This window comes from Thermobia domestica, chromosome 2, assembly GCF_964235325.1.
Source record: "Thermobia domestica chromosome 2, izTheDome1.hap1.1, whole genome shotgun sequence".
In the NCBI taxonomy this organism is placed as follows: domain Eukaryota; kingdom Metazoa; phylum Arthropoda; class Insecta; order Zygentoma; family Lepismatidae; genus Thermobia; species Thermobia domestica.
In genome coordinates, this window is record NC_137455.1 from 151,592,369 (window position 1) to 151,616,640 (window position 24,272).

Here is a 24,272-nt window from a genome sequence, read left to right on the forward strand (position 1 = left end):
GATCTCAAAAACTACGCACGGTTCAACAATTAGGCTCGCTTTCGTTAGCGTTCAGTTGTGCAAAAGCCTGCGAGTATCGTTTGTTCCGTCTTTCTAGCTCCATAATCATTGCCATATCTATATAGGAGAGGGAGTTAGCTTCCCCTTGCACCCACGACACCCATCGCTTAACTGGACCGCGGTTTTAAGGCAATCAATGTATCAGTTAAGTGTCATTGAAATCTAATCCCAGTTACGGAAGTTAATGAATTCACAAAGTTGATCTACATCTATCTATCCTATATATCTTATATTTATTTAGAAGCAAGATTGTATATTTTCCATGTACCTCAGTCTCTCCTCTAAACATTCGTTTTTGTTTGGTGTTCATCTGATTCGTACGTCCTGAGCAACTGTAGTTTTCGTACCCGCTTGCAAATGCAAAACTTGACATTCCACCGACAACAAAATGGCCACCATTCAGGAACACTTGTACATACGACAATGTAAATAGTGTTATTGACCTTCTCATACACAAGGTTTATCACACTCATTTTTTTATAATTTTCGGAGATGATCGAGCCACCACTTTCACCATTTTTGGACCACTTCAGATGGATTGACCCTAGTTCGTGATCGTACTTGTAATATATGTGTGCAACAAGTACCCCAATTCTTCAACAGTGATTGCAAAAGTGCTTCAGTTTGTATCTATCTGCACTTAGTTTATACGAAGCTCGGTCTGAAAAAACATTGAAATGTCCAACGAAGTGGTCATATGGTAAACGATCGATTGATTTTATAAATTTTCGTACTTCTCTTAAAATTTAATTTCTTAGTCATGTTAGATACACGGTACGCGATAATAAGTTAAGTAACTGAAATTATGACTAAGAAATTTTTATAATTTAACGTTTGCGTGTACGATCTGTAGACATTTTTTTAAAATCATACGTTCAGCCAATTTATGAAATATAAGCTGAAGTAATTTATATATGGTTCAAAATGAGAGTGAGTTACATACAAATTTAAATACACCTAACAATAAGATCGTCACCTGAACTGTGATCTTTAATTTTATTCTACCTACTCTTTTACACTATATAATGACTCAATTTGAGCTTCGTTCCTCGCAGTTACTTCTTAAATACTCCATTTACGTATGAATTAAAATGTTCAGTTGCAAATACCGTAGTCCTTCATATTTATATATACACCTTCTTCCGACTACCTCAATTATTACACTACACAAAGACCGAATATGCTATACTTACTTGTCTAATATGCAAGACACTAAAAGACTTTCTACTTCGGTTGCATCAATGTTCAGTTCTTTGGAGATAAAAGGGATATGAATCCGAGTGTATGGTTTGATGAGCTTTATAAGGACTTGAGTTCGTATATTCCGCAGCAAATCTGCAGGTACAGAAATCAGTGCATTAGAAAAGTCATTAATTAAAAACTGAAATTATACTAACTGAAACATCCAAATGATGACGGCAAATTAACGCTCTTTCAATGACACCTGTCATCTCATTTATAAATCTGCTTTTTTTAAAAAATTATGCTTCTTGTAAAACTACATATTTTGATCAGTTTCCTAGTTCTACAAGAAGCATAATTAAAAAAAGAGAGAGAGAGAGAAATAAAAAATACGACAAGGAGTCATTGAAACGTACAGTTAATTTGCCGTCACCATTTGGACGTTTCAGTTAGTGTCATTTCAATATAGTTTGCAACCTGTTAGTCATTGAGTAACATTAAAAAAAATCTATTCTTTCTGAACCAAGACACAACGAAATATTACGTACTCAAAAATTTTCGGAGCACAACATTTGGTCAATAATAGAGTAAGAACAAATAATAAAAATATGCAGCATACAAGTGAACATCCAATACTGAACTTCACAATAAATTTGTGTTCAATCAACATCTGACTGGCAATAATTTCGAAAAGAATTAATTGATCTAACCCATGTTAAGAAGTACCCGGAAAAATGATTTCTTCTTAGATATTTCATGTCATATGTCAAAAGACTACCATTAATTAAGGCCCGTACTTAAATAAGCCCCTAAGTCTAAGAAAATTGTGTGCCCCCTCCCTTTCTATTTATTCTTATTCAGTATACGCCTAAACAATACGGCTGCGTCCGCTTATATCGCGCCACCAACAACGTGGTGAGGCGTACACAACTAAGTGCACGGATTCCGATAGTAGTCAATAAGCAATAGCCCAGAGTTTCTTTCTGAAAAATCTTTCTGGGGGCTATTTTGGAATGTGTGCGGAAAATGATCGGAATCTCAGATGCTTTTACAAAGACCTACAGGGCACGAGATCCCCTTCAACCCCAAAAAACTTAAGCTACATTTTTTTCCACTCAATATGTAATACATAATGCTACATAATAAAACCAGGGTTATTGCTATTTTGGATTTAGCCAAAGTCATCGAAAAAAATCCTAAATGCGATACTGGTGTTACAATTTTAAAATAATGAAATTGGCCAGAGAGTTTCATTTTACGGATACTCCATAAAGTAATACAACATAAAACACGTTACATTTTTACTGTTTTGTTTCCTCTTTATTAAAAAAACAAAAAAACAAAAAAAAAAAAAAAAAAAAAAACGAAAAATACGTGTACGTGTTCAAGTCATTACTAAATATAGCAAGTAGCAAAAACTTATTTTATTTATAATACATAATTAAATCATGTATTAATTCTTGTAAAGGCATTCCTTATTTATACCAAATGGATCCTTCTTCGTCTTTAGGATACATACCGCTCAAGAACATGAATCAAAAATTATTTACTTAGAATATCTCCTTCAATAGAAATCCTCAAGCAATGATCCAATGATGAGCCTCAGAGTCGATTTCTTAGTGGTTTCATTATTCTACTAATTGTGCCGAAAGATCTTTGAACGGCAGCTGCTGACACAACTACAGTTAATATTTTCACACATGCGCTTTTTAGTGTATCATATCCTAGAGATTAACTCAGAATATATTTTAATGTTGACACACTGTCATTTCCACTTTTCTGGCAAGAACTTGAAAAATTTTGCATTTCCTTGTAAATGATCATCTATGTCATGAAATCTGATAAAGATTTCTGACATCTGATTTTTTTATCAGCTGAATGCGATCAAAAGTTGAATATGAACAAGGAACACAAGGAAATGAAACGTACTGCGTCTCTGTTATATTGATGTGTGTTATATTTAAAAGGTATTTCCAAACATTTTCTTCTTCTACATGGTTTTCTTTTACTATATCAATCATAAATTTAACAATTTTCTGCGAGGAGATAAATCTCTATGTCTGGAGGGATAATACCATCCGATCACTCCTCTGAAAGAAACACTGAGTCACCTGTTCTTCTAGTGCCAGCAGCGCGAACAAGAAAACTAGGCGTGGTGTTGTTTCAACACTGTCTTCGTCTAGACCTACATTAAATTTCACTCTCGTGTACAACCTCATTTTTCTGGATACCATACTTCAATCTTGATTATTTTTTAAATTGCCGCCTAGGGCGGGGCCACTCTAGCCCCTGCGTAGCCCACGGGCCTGAACATTATCACAATTCTGCTATCACTGTCCGAGCCGCAAGTTGGTATGTCTCCATTCACTACGATCTTCAGCTAATCTCTTTGTCTTAGGAATCACTTGTTTCAGTGAGTCTATTAATTTTATTTCTCATCTGCCTCTTTTTAATTTAATTCCAGTATACCTTCTATCAAGTCTATTAAAATACAGTTTCTTCTCAATTAATGCGCTAACCATTTAATTATTCTTTTTTAATCACGTCCAATATTACCGTTATTTCTCAATCAAAGACAACTCCTCCATTTTTTTTAAAAACAAAGATTAAAAACAATCTACAGCACATACCGAGTATATTTTCAGAACTTATTATAAAATTATACTGAAAATCAAATTACAAATCTTTCTTTGTCTTCCTTACTGGAAGGATCCCCTAAACTTGGAACGTTCACGGCTAAAGTAAGCGAGGAAGAAGGCAAAGTTAGCACTTAACGGAAGTTTATGATTCTCTTCAGTAAAGAAAAACTCCACATCGTATGTCAAAAAAGCAAGACGACCCATATATTTTGGTACGAAATTGCGACAAAAAAAACACAGGTCCTGGTTTCAGAAATATACGGCAATAACGGAAGTTTAACATTCACTTAAGCATTCGAGTAACAATCCATTCGTAGACGTTTCAGCGATAAATCATCATCATAAGCGCTTCAGTATCACTTTTAAAAAATATGTTGCTCGAAGAACTATATTTTCGTTAAATCATCTCCTTTGTAGAAATGATGATTATAGATTACTAAAGCATCGTTCTTGACTGTTCTTGCTTTATAACCATGTTGTCTTTCCATTATCCATTACTTGTCGATCGATTTACCGTTTTCCGTGCAAAAGATGTATAATATGTCGACATTTATTCACTTCAAGTCTAAATACGAGTAATGAAAGGCATTACAGGTTATAAACAAGTGCAGTCATGAACAATGTTTTACTAACTCATACTCAATATTCCTAGAGATGAGATTTATAAAAATGTAGGTTTTCGAGCAACGTAATGTTTTCATAATAATAATAATAATAATAATAATAATAATAATAATAATATAACAAAAGTACTGTAATGTAAATTCAACTCATCAATCTATATTAAAAACTTTTAAAATTAAAAATAAGAGAAACAAACAGGCTGAGGTTCCGTAAACGCACTTTCAAGGAAGTGAAATCTAAAAATGACAATGAAAATGTCAAAATACAAAAACAAATCAGAAACTTATACAGGGGAAAAGCCAGGTTGTTTAAACTAAACAAATGGTAAACAAAGGGGAGTTATTTGGTCAGTCATTTGACAGTCGATCCGCCAGTCAGAACAACATAGTGAGTCGACCACTAGAATTGGAACCTTGGCAGTATGGACCTAAGCCTTTACCAACAATTTTCCTGTAAGTACTTCATTCATTATGCTAGGACGCAACACGTAAGAAGTTCGTGCATGGAGGTCTTCCTCCATGACAGGCGTAAATTGTTAACATTTATAATTTCTATATTTATTATTTTGTAACCTTCTTCTCTATGTAACTTGTTCAATAATAACCAAGATGCATCTGAAGTAGTATTGTCTTTCTACCGAGAATAAACAATAAGCAATATCCTATAATCATTGATTCAATTAGCAACCTATATCTGTATTTTAAAGTTACGAAACAGTACTGATGATGGCGAAAATGTATCGCTGAAATGTCTGTGAATGGATTGTTACGCGGATGTTTGGAAGAGCGTTGACCTTTTATTATTACTACTACGTAAATTTCGTATACATCCTAATATTTCATTAAATATAATTTGACTATTCTCCTCTACTAACAATTCGTCTCTGGTTTTCTGTTAAACTAGAGTTAATTTTGTCAATTTCTCTCTAAACTCATATTCTGACAGCCTTTAGTTCAGCAGTTCCTAACCTTGTTTACCTGACGTCCCTCTTCGTGAACTCTGCCTGCTTCATGTCCCCTTCTTACTACTCGATGCGCTGACCCCTTTCGGAATTACAGTTGGAACATAGAATTCTCATATATTCAATAATAATAATAATAATAATAATAATAATAATAATAATAATAATAATAATAATAATTTCATCAATTTATACTTATTTCCAGGAAAACTTCTGCATACCATTGCAGTGAAGTATTTTTCACCAGATTTATTTTTAATGGAACACAGTTCTTACACAATAGTCATGTTCTGTTTGTAAGCACTTAATTTAATGTCCTTTTGTTACAATATTCGTAATACTTGTAATTACGAATTTAGTTTATTTCTGTCAGTACCTTGCACTCTCTTTGCTCATTCTTTTTTCAGGTCCCGCCAGGAGGTGCGCTCCAGGTTGGGAACCACTGCTCTAGTCATTTTCGTTACTTTTTTTTTGTCATGTCAGTTTCTATTCCATACAGTACAATACTTCACACAAACACCTGATAAGCCTTTTCTGTACCGCTTTATTTAGCAACCCACGAAAGATGTTCTCTCTTTCCCTAAAGGCTATTTTTGCTATTCCTATAATCCTTGTTGTTTCCCGTTCGCATTTCATACCTTCTCTAAAAATACCAGGTAAGTACCATATTCATTAATCTGTTCTACTTTCTCAGCTTTAACTTCTATGGCTACTAGTTTCATTTGTTCCAATAAACACTGTTATCGTGTTTACTATTTACCTTCACGTTGTACGCTTCATAGCCTTTTCTCAAGTTTCCTAATACTATGTGAGAAATAGAGGTAATAATATTAAAGTCTGCAACTGAATATTAAAAATTTCAAATTTTGATAGATATGAAATTACCTTCTATGTGTTCTCTAATAAATGGATCATCCATTATATTTTTCCTGTTTTGTTTCAAGATTTTCTCGAACTCATTGATGTCATTATTTTGATACGCCGATACCAAGTTCGTCATTGCTAAGATCTCTGGATCATTCTTGTAAGGCTTGGCTTCCTGAGAATCAAATGGATTGATACCAGATTTCATCAACCTGAGAAATAGCAAGAACCATCACACACACGTTTCGTTTAAACAAATCAACAATCAAGTACTCGAGAGCTAACTAATAAATCAGACTTAGTGTTGATTCTACTTAAAATAGAATACAGAATTGTGGAAAACGGAAATTGCTGATAGTCTCTATTCAATAACAACTTTACTTCTACATCCCCAACAGCGTGATTTAGCATCACATGATTTTACTTTTTTTTTATAATAAGAATCTAGGTTTGAGACAGCACACTTGCTCAACAGGGGATATCTTTTCTTTTTATTAATTAAACTCATATTTAACATTAATACGTAGTACAAGTTATCTAAATTGACTTCTGTTCTGCGTCCTTAAGGAAGGAACACCAAGATTATTAAGAATGCAAACTATTTTCAAAATGGAACTTCAACTTATATTTCTCAAATGGTAAGTGAGTCATGTGATGTCGTTTGAGCTAGGACGTACCCAAAAACATAAATCTTATCACAGTTTTTACCAAACTTTATTTCTGTAAGTGTGATTCACATCACAACGTAGGAAATTAGTGATAAGTCTTCATCGGTTTCTCGTTGTAGGTGGATCAGAATGGCACTAATGCTTCAGCAATGTAATGGCGTTATGTTAATAAGTAGTAGCAGCAGTACCCGAGTGAATGCGGCCGAGTTCAATGCAATGCATCCAGAAAGTGGCCCATATCACAAAATACAATTACGATTCTAACCAAATTTCGGGAAACAGATCCTTTGCACGATATACCACGCAGTGGACATCCAAGGGCTGCTACAAACGAGGAAACTTAAACTGCTGAGTTGGTAACATTTGCTAAGAGCTCTACTAGCAGCACCCGCCATGTAGCTTCGTACCAGAACTGCTGAGAGTCAAAGTTTAATAGTATGGACAATGCAGTGTAACAAATTGCAATTATAGCAACATTTAACGAAAGGCAAGCCCGATAAGTGATTAGTGTTTTGTCAATGGAGCCTGGAATAATGCCATATTAATCACAATTTCCTTATGAGGTGTTCTGTGACAAGGTACTCTTCTTCCTTAATGGCGAGGTAAAGAAACGAATCATTGATACTGGTCAGACGAGAATCCACACTACTGATTCATGAGTGAGTGAACAGGAAATTATGATGTAGTGTGTAATATGAGACATACGCAATGGAGCTCCAGTGCTTACTAAACACATACTGAATGTGACCGATATGAAAATTTGAGAATCTGCTATATGAAGAGGTGCCTCCTTCACTTATAAATCATGCTTCCCAATGTACTTTCAGCATGACGGTACACCTCTGTACTGAGAGATACAGTTTCGACGGTGGTTGGATCAACAGTTCTCTCACCAGTGGATCTTGAGATCTCGTCCCATGTAAACGCCATTGTGTACCAGATCAAAATCGACCGTGCCCATGAACTGCAGCAGCGAATAGCGCACACTTGTGGCAGAGTAGATCGTAATACGCTAGGAAGGGTATAAGTGAGCTAGTCGCCACAATGACCACATACTGTAACTGCTGCTCCCAGATTGACATCTGAATCAATGTTACTCGAATAAAGTTAGGTATAAATGGTCATCGGATTAGTTTTTTTAATGACTTTCTGGTCTCAAATGATATGACCTCCATAGAAAAAATCAGTTTCATTCAAGATAGAGGAATTCAAAATGATTCCCAGAGCCACGTGGCTCAGTGGTATAACTTTCCCTGGTTGGATGTCAGCTCGTGTACTAAGTGAGTTTGTGATGGACAAATACCGTGTGCGTGGGTTTTCTAGGGGTTCTCCCGTTTCCTACTACTTTCTTCGTTCCAACATTTCATATATTCTCATCACCACTGTCTCCTTTAGCCTACACGATATAAGTGTGGGATATAAAACAAAGATTCCATTTCATTTCAGGATGACTGCCATGACTGACATGTGCCCTTTTAGGTAGAGTTTTACATTCAAAACAGCAATAGCGCATACTACAGCCCAATCTCTGCAGTCATTCCAAACTCACAAAGGTAACGAGATAGGAGATAATGAGAAACGAAATTATCGCATACGCCTTCCAAATTCACTGTATTCTAATGTTCCCAATTTTCAACTCATTTGGGAGCTTCATGATCAAGGAAAAAAATGTTAAAAGCCAAAGGAAAGAAACAGGTACACAAATATAAATACATTTCATTCTTAAGAAAGAAACGCGAAATGTTTCAAATAATTGGTAAAAGTGAAGGTTACGCAATCACAATACCAGAACGCACGTACGATTTTTATGATTAAAATACTTATTATGACTACTTTTGGTATAATTACAAATTAGAATTACCTAGCTCATTTCCAAGTTTTATTATTTTTTAAATACAAATAAAACAACAATACTTACATATTAGCTAAAACTAGATACTTTAAACATGTTGTCCTCCTTGGACTACCCGATTCATCGTAGTTCTTGAAAGCCTCAAAAAAGTCTGTATGCGCCTTCTCGAACTCTCCTTCTCGTAGGTGCATTTTCCCACCACATTCTGGAAATGAGCAATAATTTAAACGTTGAAACCATTTCATGACAGAAAGACAACTTACTTGTATACTTTTAAGTTTAATTGACAAATTTAGATACGTGCAATTTTTACTTAGTTTGTACTCGGATAACTTTTAAAGTAAAGTTTACAATCAATATATATATATATATATATATATATATATATGTGTGTGTGTGTGTGTGTGTGTGTGTGTGTGTGTGTGTGCAGGGTGTTATATACCGATATACCGTTATATACCGTTATATGAATTATACCAATAAACTGTAAGAGGAGATTCCTCACATCAAAATAAGAGAAAAAGTTCATATGGACCCACGGCGGAAAGTGCATTTTTTCAGAGCTAGGGTTGTCCAAAATCGCGAAAAAGACAAATTTCAAGAGGCTCTATTTCGAATTCGAGAGACTGTGGACGGCGGTTCTTATCAGCACAAAGGAAGCCACACATACATAATCCAAAAGTGCATATTTCATCAATTCTCAATAGGTGTAGAGGGTATTCCCTACAGGATGTAATTCTCACATATGCTCTCAATGGAGTTTTCAGATATACTCTGATTTCAAGAAGGGTCCAAAGGAGGCAGGTAGTAAACCTTGAATACAATGGACATCCAATGCTTCGGAGGGAAGTCGGAAGTGTTAGGAACCGGCAGCTCCATGCTTCTTTGTGTTCGGAATAACGTGTGATGATATGTATTTCGTCACGGTATATTACACGATTTCTTCACTTATAAGCGTGAAAGAAAACATGCGTTTTCCCGAATACGAGAAACAGTGCTGCTGACGATCCTTAACACTTCCGACATCGCGCCAAAGGATTCCGTGTTCAATGCTATCAATGCTTATCGTTTGCCTACTTTGGACCAATCATAAAGTCAGAGCATATCTCAAAATTCGGTTGATGGCATGTCTGGGAATTTCACCCCTGCAGGAAATAATCTGTACATCCATTGAACATTAATGAAATTTGTACTTTTGGACTGCGTATGCGTGACTTCCTTTATGCTGATAAGGACCACCATCCACAGTCTCTCGAATTCGAAATAGAGCCTCTTGAAATTTGGCTTTTTCGCAAATTTGGACAGCCCTAGCTCTGAAATTTTGCACTTTTCGCCATAGGTCCATATGAACATTTCCTCTTATTTTGATGTGAGAAATCACCTCTTAAAGTTTGTCGGTATAGTTTATTAACACCCTGTATATAAATTTATTGAAGCAGATCTACGTGTTTTCATTTATCCGGTGACCTCTGTGTTTGGGAAGTCCAATTGTTTCGTTCTCCTTATTTGAAAAAATATTTTGTTTTATCTTAGATTCATAAAAGAAAAATGACTATGCGATACAAATAAATTACTGAAATGTGAGTTGGCCAGTTCATCAAACATAAGAAAACACATTACGGACGAAATATTGAACAAAAAACACTGGATGAAATAAGAAATCTGGGGAACAATGCTAAAACGAAATGTCTGCTATTATGAGCAGTAGTATGTCTGAATATGTAGATGAGGGCATGTCGTCAAATGGCACTTAATATAAACCGTTACTGGGAAGGGTGTATTACCGTCCTTTTCCATGCTCGCTTTTCCTACACACGCATAGTGAAACAGAATGATTTCACATTTCGGGTGACTATTGCAAAAGCTATTGCGACTCATTACACAAACCAGAAGCCCGTAGCGAAGCAGTCGTCCACGAAACGAACCAGGAAAAAGCCTCCAAGGAAATCAACACTTGTAGTGCTCCAGGAAATCCACCGATGGCATGCCAGGAAAATTCACCAATCTCCTGTGCGATGGGCCAGCAATTCAATTTTTTCACCTTCAATTTTGAACACACGCATTTGTAAGCGGCTCCGGCTGAGATGCATCCGTAGGGAGGTTCGTGTTCACCACATTGAAAAACGAAGTACAAAAGTTTTCTTTTTTTTAAGCAGCGGTCGAATTCAAATAGCAGAAAGTCGTCACAATGGATGAAGCATACACGTATCTCACTGCCGGTAGTTACATTCGGGCAATGACATACTATGACAGCGATGCCAAGGTTTACTGCAACTTTGCGTAGATTTATGGTTGTCGCAGGAAATCGGATTAGCAAAGTTGATGAAAACGTGAATGCAAGATACTTCCTGCAATCCACTGTAACACCTATCTTTCGGATTCACATCCTACAATTGTATGGTGTGGACGCCAACAAGGTGAGGATCCATATGAACAAAACTCCACGTTGTACCGCCAGAACATCTCTGCATTTTTATCAGGAAAAGAAACGGGAATTCGTGTTATTCTATTTCAAGATATTCCTGTGAAAAGCCTTCATAAAAAGTCGGTGGATTACTACAGCTTTCGCCTGTTAAAAAGATGTTTCCAACATACCCTCGCTAGCCTCTGGAAAGTTTGCAGGGAGTAGTGGAACTGCATTCACCTGCCCAAGTTCGCTCCAATGAGAACTTTGATGTTGGGTGATGGTCCACATTGCTGGAGTCGAACACCAGAACATCAGTGGTCGCAGTAAGTTTTCTTGTAACTTAAATACCCTTCAAAATCGGTCAAATACAAACTGAACAACCTTCAATAGAACGATTATTTATTTTTAGAATTTCAATTCCCGTTAAATTTCCATTCGGCACTTAACAAACTACTACCAAATTGTTTTGAACACTTAACAAGTTCAATTTGAATTTGGAATTCATTTTTCCTGTGTTTCTTATTCAATTGATGCCTGAGTTTTTCACTTATGAAAAACTCCCTTGTTTATCTGTTTTCCTAACAGAACGATCGAGAAACCTAGTGACTCAAACAAGATACAACTTTGATATAGCCACTTAAGGGCTCTTCAAAGAAAAATGGCTACGTTTCCTTACATACATTGGTCAATCGAAACATCGGAAATTTGAAAAAGTTCTTTGCGTGTGGTTGTCGGTCGGTACCTTAGCCGACAGTGTTGGAGTGTCGTATTATAACTAAGGTATAGTCCTGCATGGTATTTATGTAAGTGATACAGAGAATAACAAGGGCAGGTAATTGTACAGTTGTACAGACAGACATGTACGCAATAGCAACTGTTCTCTACTAAGGTGTGTGATCTCCTCGAACTGCTAATACAGCTGCACACCTGTCTTGCATGGGCTGAATGAAATTTTTGATGAGATTCTGTGTAGGAGGTCTTCGCCATTCCTCCAAGAGGGACATTTCTAACTGTTGCAGAGATGTGGGAGGTCTCGACCGAGCTGAGTGTCTTTCCTAGGGCATTGCGCAAGTGTTCTATTGAAGTCCGGGAACAAATGGGACATACCATCCTTTCGATTTCTCTACTGTGACCATTATTCGTACGTGTGAGGATGGGCATTATCGTCCATGTAAACGAACGAGGGACCAATTGCTGCAGCCAATGGCACAGCATGAGACTTGATGATTTCATCTTTGTATCGCTGGGTTGTCAAGCTATCATTCCGGACGACATATAGGACGGTATATTGGCCACTAGAAATCTTTGTCCACACCATAATTTCACTGTTACCATATTGGGTACTGCACGCACATAGGCGGGATACTTTCTAGATCAGTGCATGTTTATTATTGGACTACAAACTAAATCGCGTGTCATCTGAAAAGAGAACAGAACTCCACATTTGATGTTCTGCAGCCCATATTCTACGGACCCAACACTCACTGCAGATAAAAAACTACACACTAATAGCACGTCCGTAGAAATTACCTTCCCAAAGTCAGTTATGGATAGTTTGAATTGGTACTCTGTGCATTACTGCCAGGAGAACTTAACGTTGCCGTTAGTCCCTACTCCGAAGTGCCATTAACACTAAATAGCGGTCGTCTCTTGTAACTGCGCGCGGACGGCCTTATCCTCACTAACCCTTAACAGGAAACGTTATTTATTTATTTATTTATTTTATTTTTTTTTTTCGCTTTCAGGAAATGTGTGTCTGTCTGTGGGACACGGACATATATAAAGCAATATCTTTAAAAAAAAAAAAAAAAATGTGTAATGTAGATTAATGAAACATTATATTTTGTACTTCGAGCAAAATATGATAAACAAGGATTACATACATTAATTCGGTTCTATTGGCATATAGATTCGGAAAATATTTCAATATCTAAATAAAAATAGTACATAAATTTAAAAACTGACAAATTTTAAGTTAGTATAATTCTACACATTACTACCCTGCAAATATGCTATTTGTCCACAGGTAGCTACCCTGCCCAAATGTGCTATTCGTCCAAAAGGGCTTGGAAACATTTGACGGACATGATAGCTCTAAATAGAAGTCGTCCCAAAGTGTCTTGAAAATGGTGAATACATGTCTTCGTATCCTGATTTACAAATAGTACACAGCATTAGGAGAGCAATAAGGGCTTTATTTTCAGATAGGTCAGTAGATCTGTAGTTTGACTTTATTCTACTTCAAATTTGTTTCGACCTTCTTCCGTCATGATGAAATCTCTTGAATTATATCATTATCACATAAGGTAGACCAAATATCAACTTTGCTCGGATTTTTTCTCCAGATTTCTTACATGAGTGGCTATACCAGGCATTCGTCTTACTATGTCTTGATGAAGAACCCTTCGGTTTCTTAGAGGTTCATTTGAATTCCAAACAATCCTGTTTTTACCTTTGTATCTAAGGCTTTCGTTATCACATGAAACTTGAGTAGGGCTGCTCACACTGACATTTCTGTTACTACTTGACCTCACACCTTGCACTGTATCACAAGTATTAGTATCGCCCTCACTGTCAGTAGGTAATTCTTGACTTTCAGGAAAAAATGAGGGGTCTTAATCAGAATCTACTGAAGACAACAACATAAAGTCCTCCTCCACTTTCAGCATTTTTGGATTTTTTTGCAGTGAAATAAGAATCTGCTGTATTTACAGTTTCTTTCTTACATTTTTTCTCGAAGCACTAGGTCTATATTTTGCAAATACATAAAATCTCAAACAAATAAAATAGTATGTTTAAAGAGTTCTATAGTTTCTATTTCATGGTAAATAAAAGTCAACCACAAAACCTTTTGAAAGACACACGTCTCTTCAGGAAATGTGTGTCCAATAAACACGCAAAAATATAGACTATAACGGAAATGTGTGTCTCTCAGACACCGTAGGTTTTCTAAAATCATCTATAAATGTTCACTCAGAGATTAACGTCAACAATGAACTACTGCAACACACGTACAACTAAATAATAGGAAGGTACTGAGAAAACCGATACATTGAGTGAATCAGTGTTGCCAATGTAACACACAGAAAAACCATACGTGTCTGACAGACACATATTTCCTGTTAAGGGCTAAAGTCCAACAGTTCCTGTATGTTGAAACTGTGTATCAAGTCAGGAAATGACACTAAAATTTACATGTATGGCTTCTGCTTCCTGCTTCTGTATCTGCCCCTTCCAATTTCCCATGGTTTTCCAAGTCATAAGACTCCTTTAAATCAAGACGTGACGGAAATTTTCCTACTGAACGTACTACTACACTAGGTCAAATGCATCCTCTCAGCATCACGAACATACTATTGGAGTTTCACTATGGCACTGTGGTTTTCGTGTGTTTTCACCAGATGCCAATCATGCCTCAAGATGCCACATATGACTCTTCCATGCCAATACTTCAACATAAACCACATACATTTTGTAAGGTAGCGACCTACACAGACAGATCCGCCATTCTGCAGATAAATAATTTCTGGGGTTCACTTTGCACATTTAGGCTCGCTCCCCTGAATGTTTTGGCCAGTGTATATGCAACAACAAACTGAATATTAGGTTGGTATGAATGAAATGCCACCCACGTGCATTATTCCCAAAAGTCAAAAAATTACCACCACAATCCTGATTAATCAAAATAGTCGCCATCTGCAACCACAAACTTCGCCATCGCTCACCCAACGATGCATTCCGGGGCGAAAAGACGTCTGGAGACTACGATGTGAACAAGTCCTCAATTGCACATTGCACCTCCCGATCATCAGAGGATGTCTTTTTCCTAAAGAAATGCTCAAGATGTGGTAAAAGAAAAGTCAAGAGAATAAGGTAGATGACAATCCAAAAATATTTAATATTATTATTAGAAATGTGTGTTTTGTTTCAGCGTTAATGTTTTCTCCGTACATTGTGACTCACCAAGGGAACAGTTGACAGGATAAATATACACGAATAATAAAGTCAGCTTTATTATTAAGCAAGTAATACTGTATCACACTACTACATGTAGCATACAATACACATTTTTGAAAGTGACTAAGTTGAAACCTGTACATTTTAAAGTACATATTAAAACATTTATTGCTGGAAATTCATACGTTGCATTGAAAAAATAAAAACGCTGCATCCAAAAGTACCTAACCTGCCAATCTACATGCAATTTCTTCACACTTAAAAGGAATTTTATAGGCAGAAATATTAACTCACCTCTTATAACACCCATTATTAACGGGTGTGGTATGGCAGATTTGATGTGGAGGGACTGTTCATAAAGTGTCTTTAGTTTCTTATTATTTTTCTGTGCTGTATACATTTGGATTTCTAGTGCATAGATCTCTAACAACTGAGTGCCTTTCTTCAAGTCGTCCTCGCCATCATCCGTCTGAAAATTCAGGGTTATCATTAATACAATATATTTAACGGCTGATAGCGTCGATCAGGAACGACAGCCGAAAATTGTTCCATATAGGTAACATCAGAACATTAATCTTTGTTTTAGCACAAATATAACTAACATTTTAAACTTCGTATATAAGACGCTTTTCATTACATTCCTTGAAATCACTGATAAGTCTAAAGTCAATATTGAACAATCATATATGTCTTTTTTATATTAATAAGAGGTTATGGTCAAGTATACAATACACCCAATCAGCGTTCAATTTAGAATTCGAAAATATTAAAAATAGTACTTTCGATAAAAGCGAGTGTCCAAATTTATCGTTCTGCTGAGTGTACCATCAATAACACAGAAATAGACAACAGTTGTGAAATATTTCCTGAACGTTTACATAACAGAATAAAAGTTCGATTTCATAAATAACTACTTAGTTTATATATATGCAGTAAGCAAATATATATATATATATTTGACCAATAAAGAAATCGCAGTTCCCCAAAATTATTTTAAGAAATAAATATTAATGCTACAGTAAAAATCTTACTTGTTTAATGTTGAGATTTATTACTTACATTCATGAATAAATATTTTGTGCGTCGAGGTAACTCTGTCCTTCAGGAATGACCAGTGACCCCTCCCACACACAGTACTTGAACAATAACTGACTGGCGTCTTGCATGCACATTGGTGGCAGGATCGCTAAACTCAAATTTCCATTTCAAATACCATTTATTACGTTCTATTATCGTGATCCTCTATACATATTATAAAAATATGTATGTAATTTACTTTTTTATTTTTCCTTCCACACATCGCAAAAGCTATACAATTCATTCTCTATATATAAAAGACGTCCTGACTGACCGACCGATCAACACCTATGCAACTTTGCTTAAGCTAGAAAGTTGAACAGTACATATAATGTGTGATATAAGGTACTACTAGGCAAGTATTTTGAAAATTCGATGTAGAAGGGGGCGAAATGGGAGCTGCAAAAGATTAAAGTCTAGCTGAAATGCCCGTTCCTTTCTTAAGGTACACATTTCAATGAAAGTAAAATAAAAATCCAGTTCGAGTCAAATTCTATGTCCCAAAATTAACTTCAGACGTTTCAGCAGTTTTCCGGTGATGGTAAGACAGAATATCGAAAGAAAGACAAGAAAAAAAAAATACAGGAACTGCCAACCTTCTCCCCTTAAATACATAAGTTTTGGCACATGCCTATTTATTTTTAATAAGGAGTTTATATAAAGAGTTTAATCTCCCTACATTTTAAACTCTTTCCCCTCCCCTTACGATACGCGTTTTAATGATAAACACAGCGTTTTAAAATTGGACATCTCGAGGACATGACCTACATTCTAAACTTTACTTCAAGTGGTTCATCCGTTTTTTTCATGGTGATGAGACAACGTACATATATATACATACAGCGTGATTCGAAATGATGTGAACGATAAGGAAGCGTTCTGTAAGTGATAATACTCTTACCAACAATGAAATCTCTGTGGAAATATTTCAATATTATCCTCAAGTTTTGTTTGGAACGAGCGTGGTAGTTTAAAATTTATCCGCTAGGTGGCAGAGTGATTAGTTTCAAGATGGCTCCCTGTGGTGCAGAGAGTTCACGTTTGTCACAAGAGTTCACGTTGTTTTGCGTTTTAGTTTCACGTTTGTCGGTCTGTTGTTAGTGTTCAACGCGAGTTCCGCACAAAATTTCATAAAAATTCATCATCAAAGAACTCCATACGTAAGTGGTATGACAAATTCAACAGAACGGGATGTATTTGTAAAGAAAAATCGCCTGGTGGGCCGTCCACTTCTGAGGGAGATGTCGAAAGGGTTCGAACCAGTTTTCAACGCAGCCCACAAAAGTCAACAAGGAGAGTTAGCAAAGAGCTTCAAATGCCTCAAACAACTGTTTGGCGTGTAGTGCGTAAACATTTAAAGATGTATCCATATCGAGTGCAGTTGTTACAACACTTAACACCTAATGATCACACGTGTCGCAAGACTTTTTGTGAGTCATTTCAAGAGTTGTGCAGTGTTGATAATGTTGATGATGATTTTTTGGGCAAACTTTGTTTCAGTGTACGTTCCATGTGACAGGAAGAGTGAATAAACAAAATGTTCGCATTTGGGGAACTGAGAAGCCGCACTAAATCTGTGAAATTGTGCGTGATTCACCGAAGACGAATGTGTTTTGTGCTATTTCATCTTCAAAAGTTTATGGTCCGTACTTGTTTGACGAAGGAACTGTGACTGGACAAACATTTCTACAAATGCTTACTACGTGGCTTATGCCACAGCTTGAACATGACAGTGCAAACTTCATCTATCAATTGGATGGAGCTTCATGTCACTTTCATCACAATGTCAGAAATTTCCTCAACAGACTGCCACGCCGCTGGATTGGGCGGTCAGGTAAAAATGATCATCAGCTTCTACGTTGGCAACTAAGATTACCGGACTTAACCCCCTGCGATTTTTTACTGTGGGGACATCTAAAAGACATTGTCTACAAACCCCCTCTACCCCAAGATGTGAATGAACTGAAAGAGAGCATCACTGCTACAGTGCAAACTGTTGATGCAAACATGTTGAAACGGATCTGGGCGGAATTGGAATACCGAATAGATGTATGCAGGGTAACAGGGGGCCCACATAGAACATTTGTGAAGTACCATTTTCATTTTTTATCACAAAAACTTGGAGAGTTTTAGCATTTAACTGTAATATTTGAAGCTATTTGGATGATTAATAAAAAAGTTATAAGGAGTTGTAATCGTTCACATCATTTTGAATCAGGCTGTGTATATATATATCTTAATGACGTGTTTAAAAACTGAGTTTCATCTTCCTAACTTGAACTCTACTTTTTGTATAAATTTTTAATCCCTCTCAGAGAATTTGATCATTTTAATCAAATTGAGTGTATATATATATTAACAGTTTGAGATAGGTACTAAGTTCAAAAATTCATTTCAAACGGTTCAGCCATTTTCCCAAGATGAGAATATAAACGTCGATTTATTTTTTGTAATATGTATAGCTGACCACACCTCGGAATTCCTTAACATGAAAGATAGTCTTTAAACTTTTTATTTAAAACAATTAAACCAGTGTTTCAGTGGTTTGATATTTGACCTAAAAGGGAACAAAAAAGGGCTGGAAATTAAACGTGACAGGGGTGGTATCGGAGTTGTGCAACTATTATATGTCCATACCTCTGAATATCTTAGGTTTAGAAAAATGAAGTTTGGTATATTTAGACCTTTCGTTTAAAATAATTAAAAATGTATTTCAAATTTAATTTAAAGTAATTAAATACGTATTTTGGCGTTGTTTTAAAAATATTTTTTTTTTTTTTATTTCACCTAAAAGGGATGAAAAAGGATAGTGGACGTTCACAAGGTGCTCGAATTTCGTGTATAACTTCGAATTCACACAAAATCTTTATGAATAATGCAAAACGAAAAACGCAAAATATTGCTCACAGTAACGGTGGAAATATTTGCTAGCCATAATATATACACTTGCATATTACATACTGTTTTAAACAGCATTTTATGACGGGAACGTTCATACGATGCTTGTCTTTTAAACAATTAATACAACAAATTACTACAAATGAAACATTCATGTAGAATTCATTTGAACTCCATGATTTGATGATCTTGCGTTACACATTACAATAGCATATAAACAAGTTCGGTACCTAAATATTTTAAATATGAATTGAGATTATAACCACAATTGGGAATATAAAATGACCTGTTAATCAGTTATCACGAATCAATTTCCCATTCGATTGTCAATTAATCAGTTTTTACATATACTTTTGAACAGGTTAAATTACCTTTCTTACCTGACATGACTGATGCAATTGCTTCAGAATCTTCGCTAGTTTATTAAAATCTCCGCGGTCAAAATAAAGCTTCCCTAATTTAGTATTTGTTTTGAACCACAACCTATCGTTTTTGGCATCCTTGAGAGCTTCCAAAGTTGTCTCGTAGAAGTCCTGAAGTAATTCCATCTGCAAAAGAAACATACAATAACTGAACCAACGAGGTGAAAAAATGCTCTTAAAATTCAAAATTTAAAAACAATAAGAATAATCCACTTTCAAAATGTGATTAAATATATTCTGATAATAATAAAATAACCAAATGCTAAACTCAACTCAATTACGCACTCCTATTAACTTTCCTGTATACTTTCCGATGACTCAGTTTTTTTATAATCCTTTCATACCTCTGAAATGTTCCATGAGAAACTCTTAAAATGTGACGAAATACGTGAAATGATACATTTCTTCACTAATTCATATAATTGTAGTTTCGTTTTGTATTAACAATACATGCGGCAGCAATATGTATTTAAAATGTTTTCTACCTGTACTACCTTCTGTAGTTATGTAACAACTTCCTTAGGGGACACGAATCTCTCTGAAAATTATTACCAAGTACTCACCTTGTTATGACGAAAAAATTTCGTTAATTTTGCACTTAACACCGGCTTTGATCTACATTTTTTCGAGCTCCACATTAGACTGTAGGATATATCTCAAATATCGTTGATGCTAAAAAGGGACTTAAATTTAACTTTTTCAAAAATAAAAAGACGTTGAGATATACATTCAAATCAAAGCTTTCTGAACTCTTAACATACAAAATGAGGCAAATAATTCACAGTTGCCTTTTATTTAAAACAGCTGACTGAACGAAAATCTGATTAGTTATCAACTGCGTATGAGGTTGACGCCTTGACGTCAAGGCCAATGTCTTGAAGGCGTCCGCTTCGGATTTAAATCAACATTTTAAAACAGAAGAAGTGGCATATGACATATTATTAAAATTAGAATTCTCCCATAAATTAATTCCTACTTTTAATATTCTATATCGGTCTTGAAGACTCGTAACCTAATTTTAGATACACATAATGAGGGAATATTCACAAAATGTCCAATACGTTTAAGTAGATTGGAAGAATGCTATCTACTAACACCAATCTTTACTAAATATCCTACTACTTAGGGGGAGAGCCATTAAAGCTGTCATGTTATTATAGGTAAATAAAAAAAATAATAATAATAATGCAAATCTAATGGCCAAGTTCTTTTATACATATCTGCATTCTTTTAAAAAAGATGTTAGATTTGTAATATTCACAACTTATTCTTGTCATTAATATCTCTAAACCCAATAAAGAAGATTAAAATAAAAACAGAAACGTATGTCAGATATAACTGTAAATTGGAGTATTAACCTTTCAATTTAAAAATGGTGACCTAAACGAGCCTTCTTTGTGATTACTATTGCTATGAAATATGCACCCACTTTGTTCATTTTACATCAGTATATTTTCCGAGCTGTCCATTATTTTTACAACGAAAAAGTGCTTTTGTAGCTGCTATGTGGCACGGGTGAAGTCCTTGGAGTTTGTAAGATCAAGTGATAGGATCTATAAACAGAGTTAAACACGTAGGTCTAAATTCTCATTTATACGATCTCCTCACAACTGGATTTTCAAACCAGTCATATGTGTAGAGGACCTTTTTCTTTGCTTTAATGAGCACTTTCAGCTAGTAATAGTTTTTAAATATCCTGAAAAATACTGGAAATAACGAAGATAAGCAAGCTCTGTAAACTTGCATTACTAATTGTGAAAAGAATGTCAGAAAGGATTATAAAAAGTTCACAGATTGTCGAGCAAGTGAGCAAAAATAAATAAAATAGTTTATTAATGTTGCAATATATTTGTTTACTTGCACCTTTCGCACTGACATTGGAACAACCAGAAATTACTTCTTGATTCAACACTTTTGCTCTGAGTTCTACAGTCATCCATCTTCTGCACTAAGGATGTATGAGACCGACTTATAGTTTAGCATGGATTCAGAAGCACACGTATCCCCGTAGGATCCCGTGTATAAAATCATACATGCTAACCATTCGACTATTCGGCAATCGCCTCACTCCTCTGTCGTTGAGCAATAAAATTGGAAAGGAAGGATGCAGTTTAGTTTAGTTGAATTTAGATACATTTTGTGAGGTCTTGAATACAAGCATAAGCTTTGGATTCCCCTTTTGTATGTAAATGTAGGTCTTACAGCCTCTGTAATGAAATGGGGGTTAAATTAGTGATCAAGCTCATATCTATTTTTAATTGTTATTTATATTATCGTATTAGGAAAAAGAACTGATCGTCTACACTAGGCCAAAGGAGGCCAAAGGAAGAGTTTGAAAGCAACATTTCGGTACTCGAAAATACTGATACAGTTTCTATATATCAATATTTCTACAGCCATGAAACACTTGTTATGCTAAACAGCACTTAATTCATGTACATCATTGGTTTTATTCAGCGTGTCCTTATATTTTCCGTATCTTCATGTAACTAAATTCCGGCGCAACAGCTCTTAGGAGCCATGGCCTACCAGTCCGCTTGTCTTGCAAGTAACGTCTTTGAAATGTGTGATAAGCACGTCGGCTTTCCTCGCCGCTAAGGCTGTCTTTCTAGACTTTACGTCTCCACTTCTTTATTTCAACTAGCTGCCCAACGGTTCTCACGACACTGGGTATACGCTGTAATGCCAACACTATCTGATAAGTACGAACGGTCACCCATCTTAACTCGTGTATCTTGACTTCGTTGATCACACGAGACTGTATTCTAGTGTGGCTAGGTGTTAGCATCTACAGGGTGGGCGGAAAGTAACTCCCTATTTTAAATTGAGAATTTCTATTGATGTCATGTGTAGATAGCAATGAAAGTTATCTTGTTTTATATACTAAATTATGCCATTTTTTCATATTTTCTCCAGATCCTGTGAAGCTTCTGATATTCCTTTGAAACCACAGAGATATCAAGACGATTAACCCTTGAGGAGAAAGCCAAAACTCATGTGAGGTGTGGTGTGGCAGTCTGTAATTTAGGTCCAACAGTGGTGGAAGGGTCAACATGAGAGACAAGCTGTTCTGGGTGCAAAAACAATTAAAAATTGCCACAGAAAATTAGTGACTACCGGAAGTGTCGTGGACATTACATGATCATGTAGGCCCCCTTGACTTCGGTATCAGAGAAAGAGATAGCACATTGAGAGAGGTGTTCGAGCGATGCCCTTCAAAACCAATAAGACAGGCTGCAACAGAGAGTGGCATTACACGCTATTTTCTACGTGCAATTCTCCACAAGAGTTACATTCCAGATCATGTCAGTTGTAACCAGATGATTACTATAGGCGTGTTGAATTTTGTGAAATGATGCTCGTATGGCACGAAGATCATCCACACCTGTTTGAAAAAATTCTGTGGAGTGATGAAGCTGCGTTTCATGTAGGGAGGTTCGTGACAGTGTGGTGTGGAGTAACTTCTTCCCGCATTATTGGATCCTATCTATTGAGAGACACTATGAGGGCTGAAAAATATCTGGAAATGTTAGAAAATTTTGTATAGCCTACAATTTCTGAATGGGACGAGTCACGTGAACTGCTATTTATGCAAAATGGAGCTACCCCTCATTACGCCTTGCCTGTAAGACGGTGGCTTGATAAACGCTTCGCAGAATGTTGGATAGGTTGCCTGAGTCCCACAGAATGGCCAGCGCGAAATCCACACCTCACCTCATTAAAAACTGAATTTATACTTACAGTATTTTAGGCAGGACAAAATATTAAAAATAGGAAGTTACTTTCCGCCCACTTTGTATATATTCATATCACTATACATCTGTGTATTTCTGGAATGTTTTCCTTCTTTGTTCTTTTTATTTATGGGTGCATTCCTCTCACATCTCCTCCGTTTTAACGAACATGGAAAGAATTTTCTGAGCTAAATCATTACAGGGAACTGAACGTGGTTTATCAATATTGCCCGGAGTCTAAAGCGCAATCACTAGTATAGAAGTATCCAGGATCTCCAACAATCGAAAGTCCAAAACATCACCCACCACTGGCAAACTGATGGTAACCGTCTTTCGGGAAATTCATGGTATAGTAATGGTGGGACTTTTGCGCCCCTAATCACACAATGAATACGGCGGCGTATCAGGCAACACTACGGAAACTGAGAGAAATGTTCAACACTGTTAGTTACGACAGTGTACTTACAAAACAATGCGTGCCCGCATACAGCTCAAACGACAGCAAATCTTTTGCAACGATGGGACTGGAAATTTTTCTACATCCATCGTACAGCCTGGATCTGGTCCCGTCCGATTCTCCTCTTTTGTTCAAAAATCAAAGAATATCAGTGTGGCAAACAATTCATATCACATGTTGTCAAGTATGTGATTCAAACAATGGATTCGTCGTCACGATCTCATCTTCTACCGCCAGGATTTTGACAGTATTGTCGCCTAGACAAGTGCCTCAACAGGTGGGAGGGTAATTAAGTCAGGGCAGGTGGCCGAAATATGACGCCCGGGGAAGTCCGATCCAGGTGGCTTCTCATGCACACAAGGACTTTCACTTTTAGTATAAAGAACTGCGCTCTAAGATATCTCTTTCAGTTAGTGTCTGATGAAGACAACGTTACGTTGTCGAAACTGTTACACTGGAATTTAGTTTTT

At 36.1% G+C, this 24,272-nt stretch overlaps 1 protein-coding gene across 1 annotated transcript in view; it reads right to left on the minus strand.

Annotated features, from left to right (window-relative positions):
- alien (COP9 signalosome complex subunit 2 alien) overlaps positions 1 to 24,272 on the minus strand; it is a 57,496-nt gene that overhangs the window by 14,761 nt on the left and 18,463 nt on the right. The window contains exons 4-8 of the mRNA XM_081747258.1: positions 19,570 to 19,737; positions 15,509 to 15,683; positions 8,917 to 9,055; positions 6,352 to 6,542; positions 1,254 to 1,395 (exon numbers count right to left, since the gene is read on the minus strand). Of these exons, the coding sequence (XP_081603384.1) occupies positions 1,254 to 1,395; positions 6,352 to 6,542; positions 8,917 to 9,055; positions 15,509 to 15,683; positions 19,570 to 19,737 (815 nt within the window). The remainder of the gene's footprint in view (positions 1 to 1,253; positions 1,396 to 6,351; positions 6,543 to 8,916; positions 9,056 to 15,508; positions 15,684 to 19,569; positions 19,738 to 24,272) is intronic.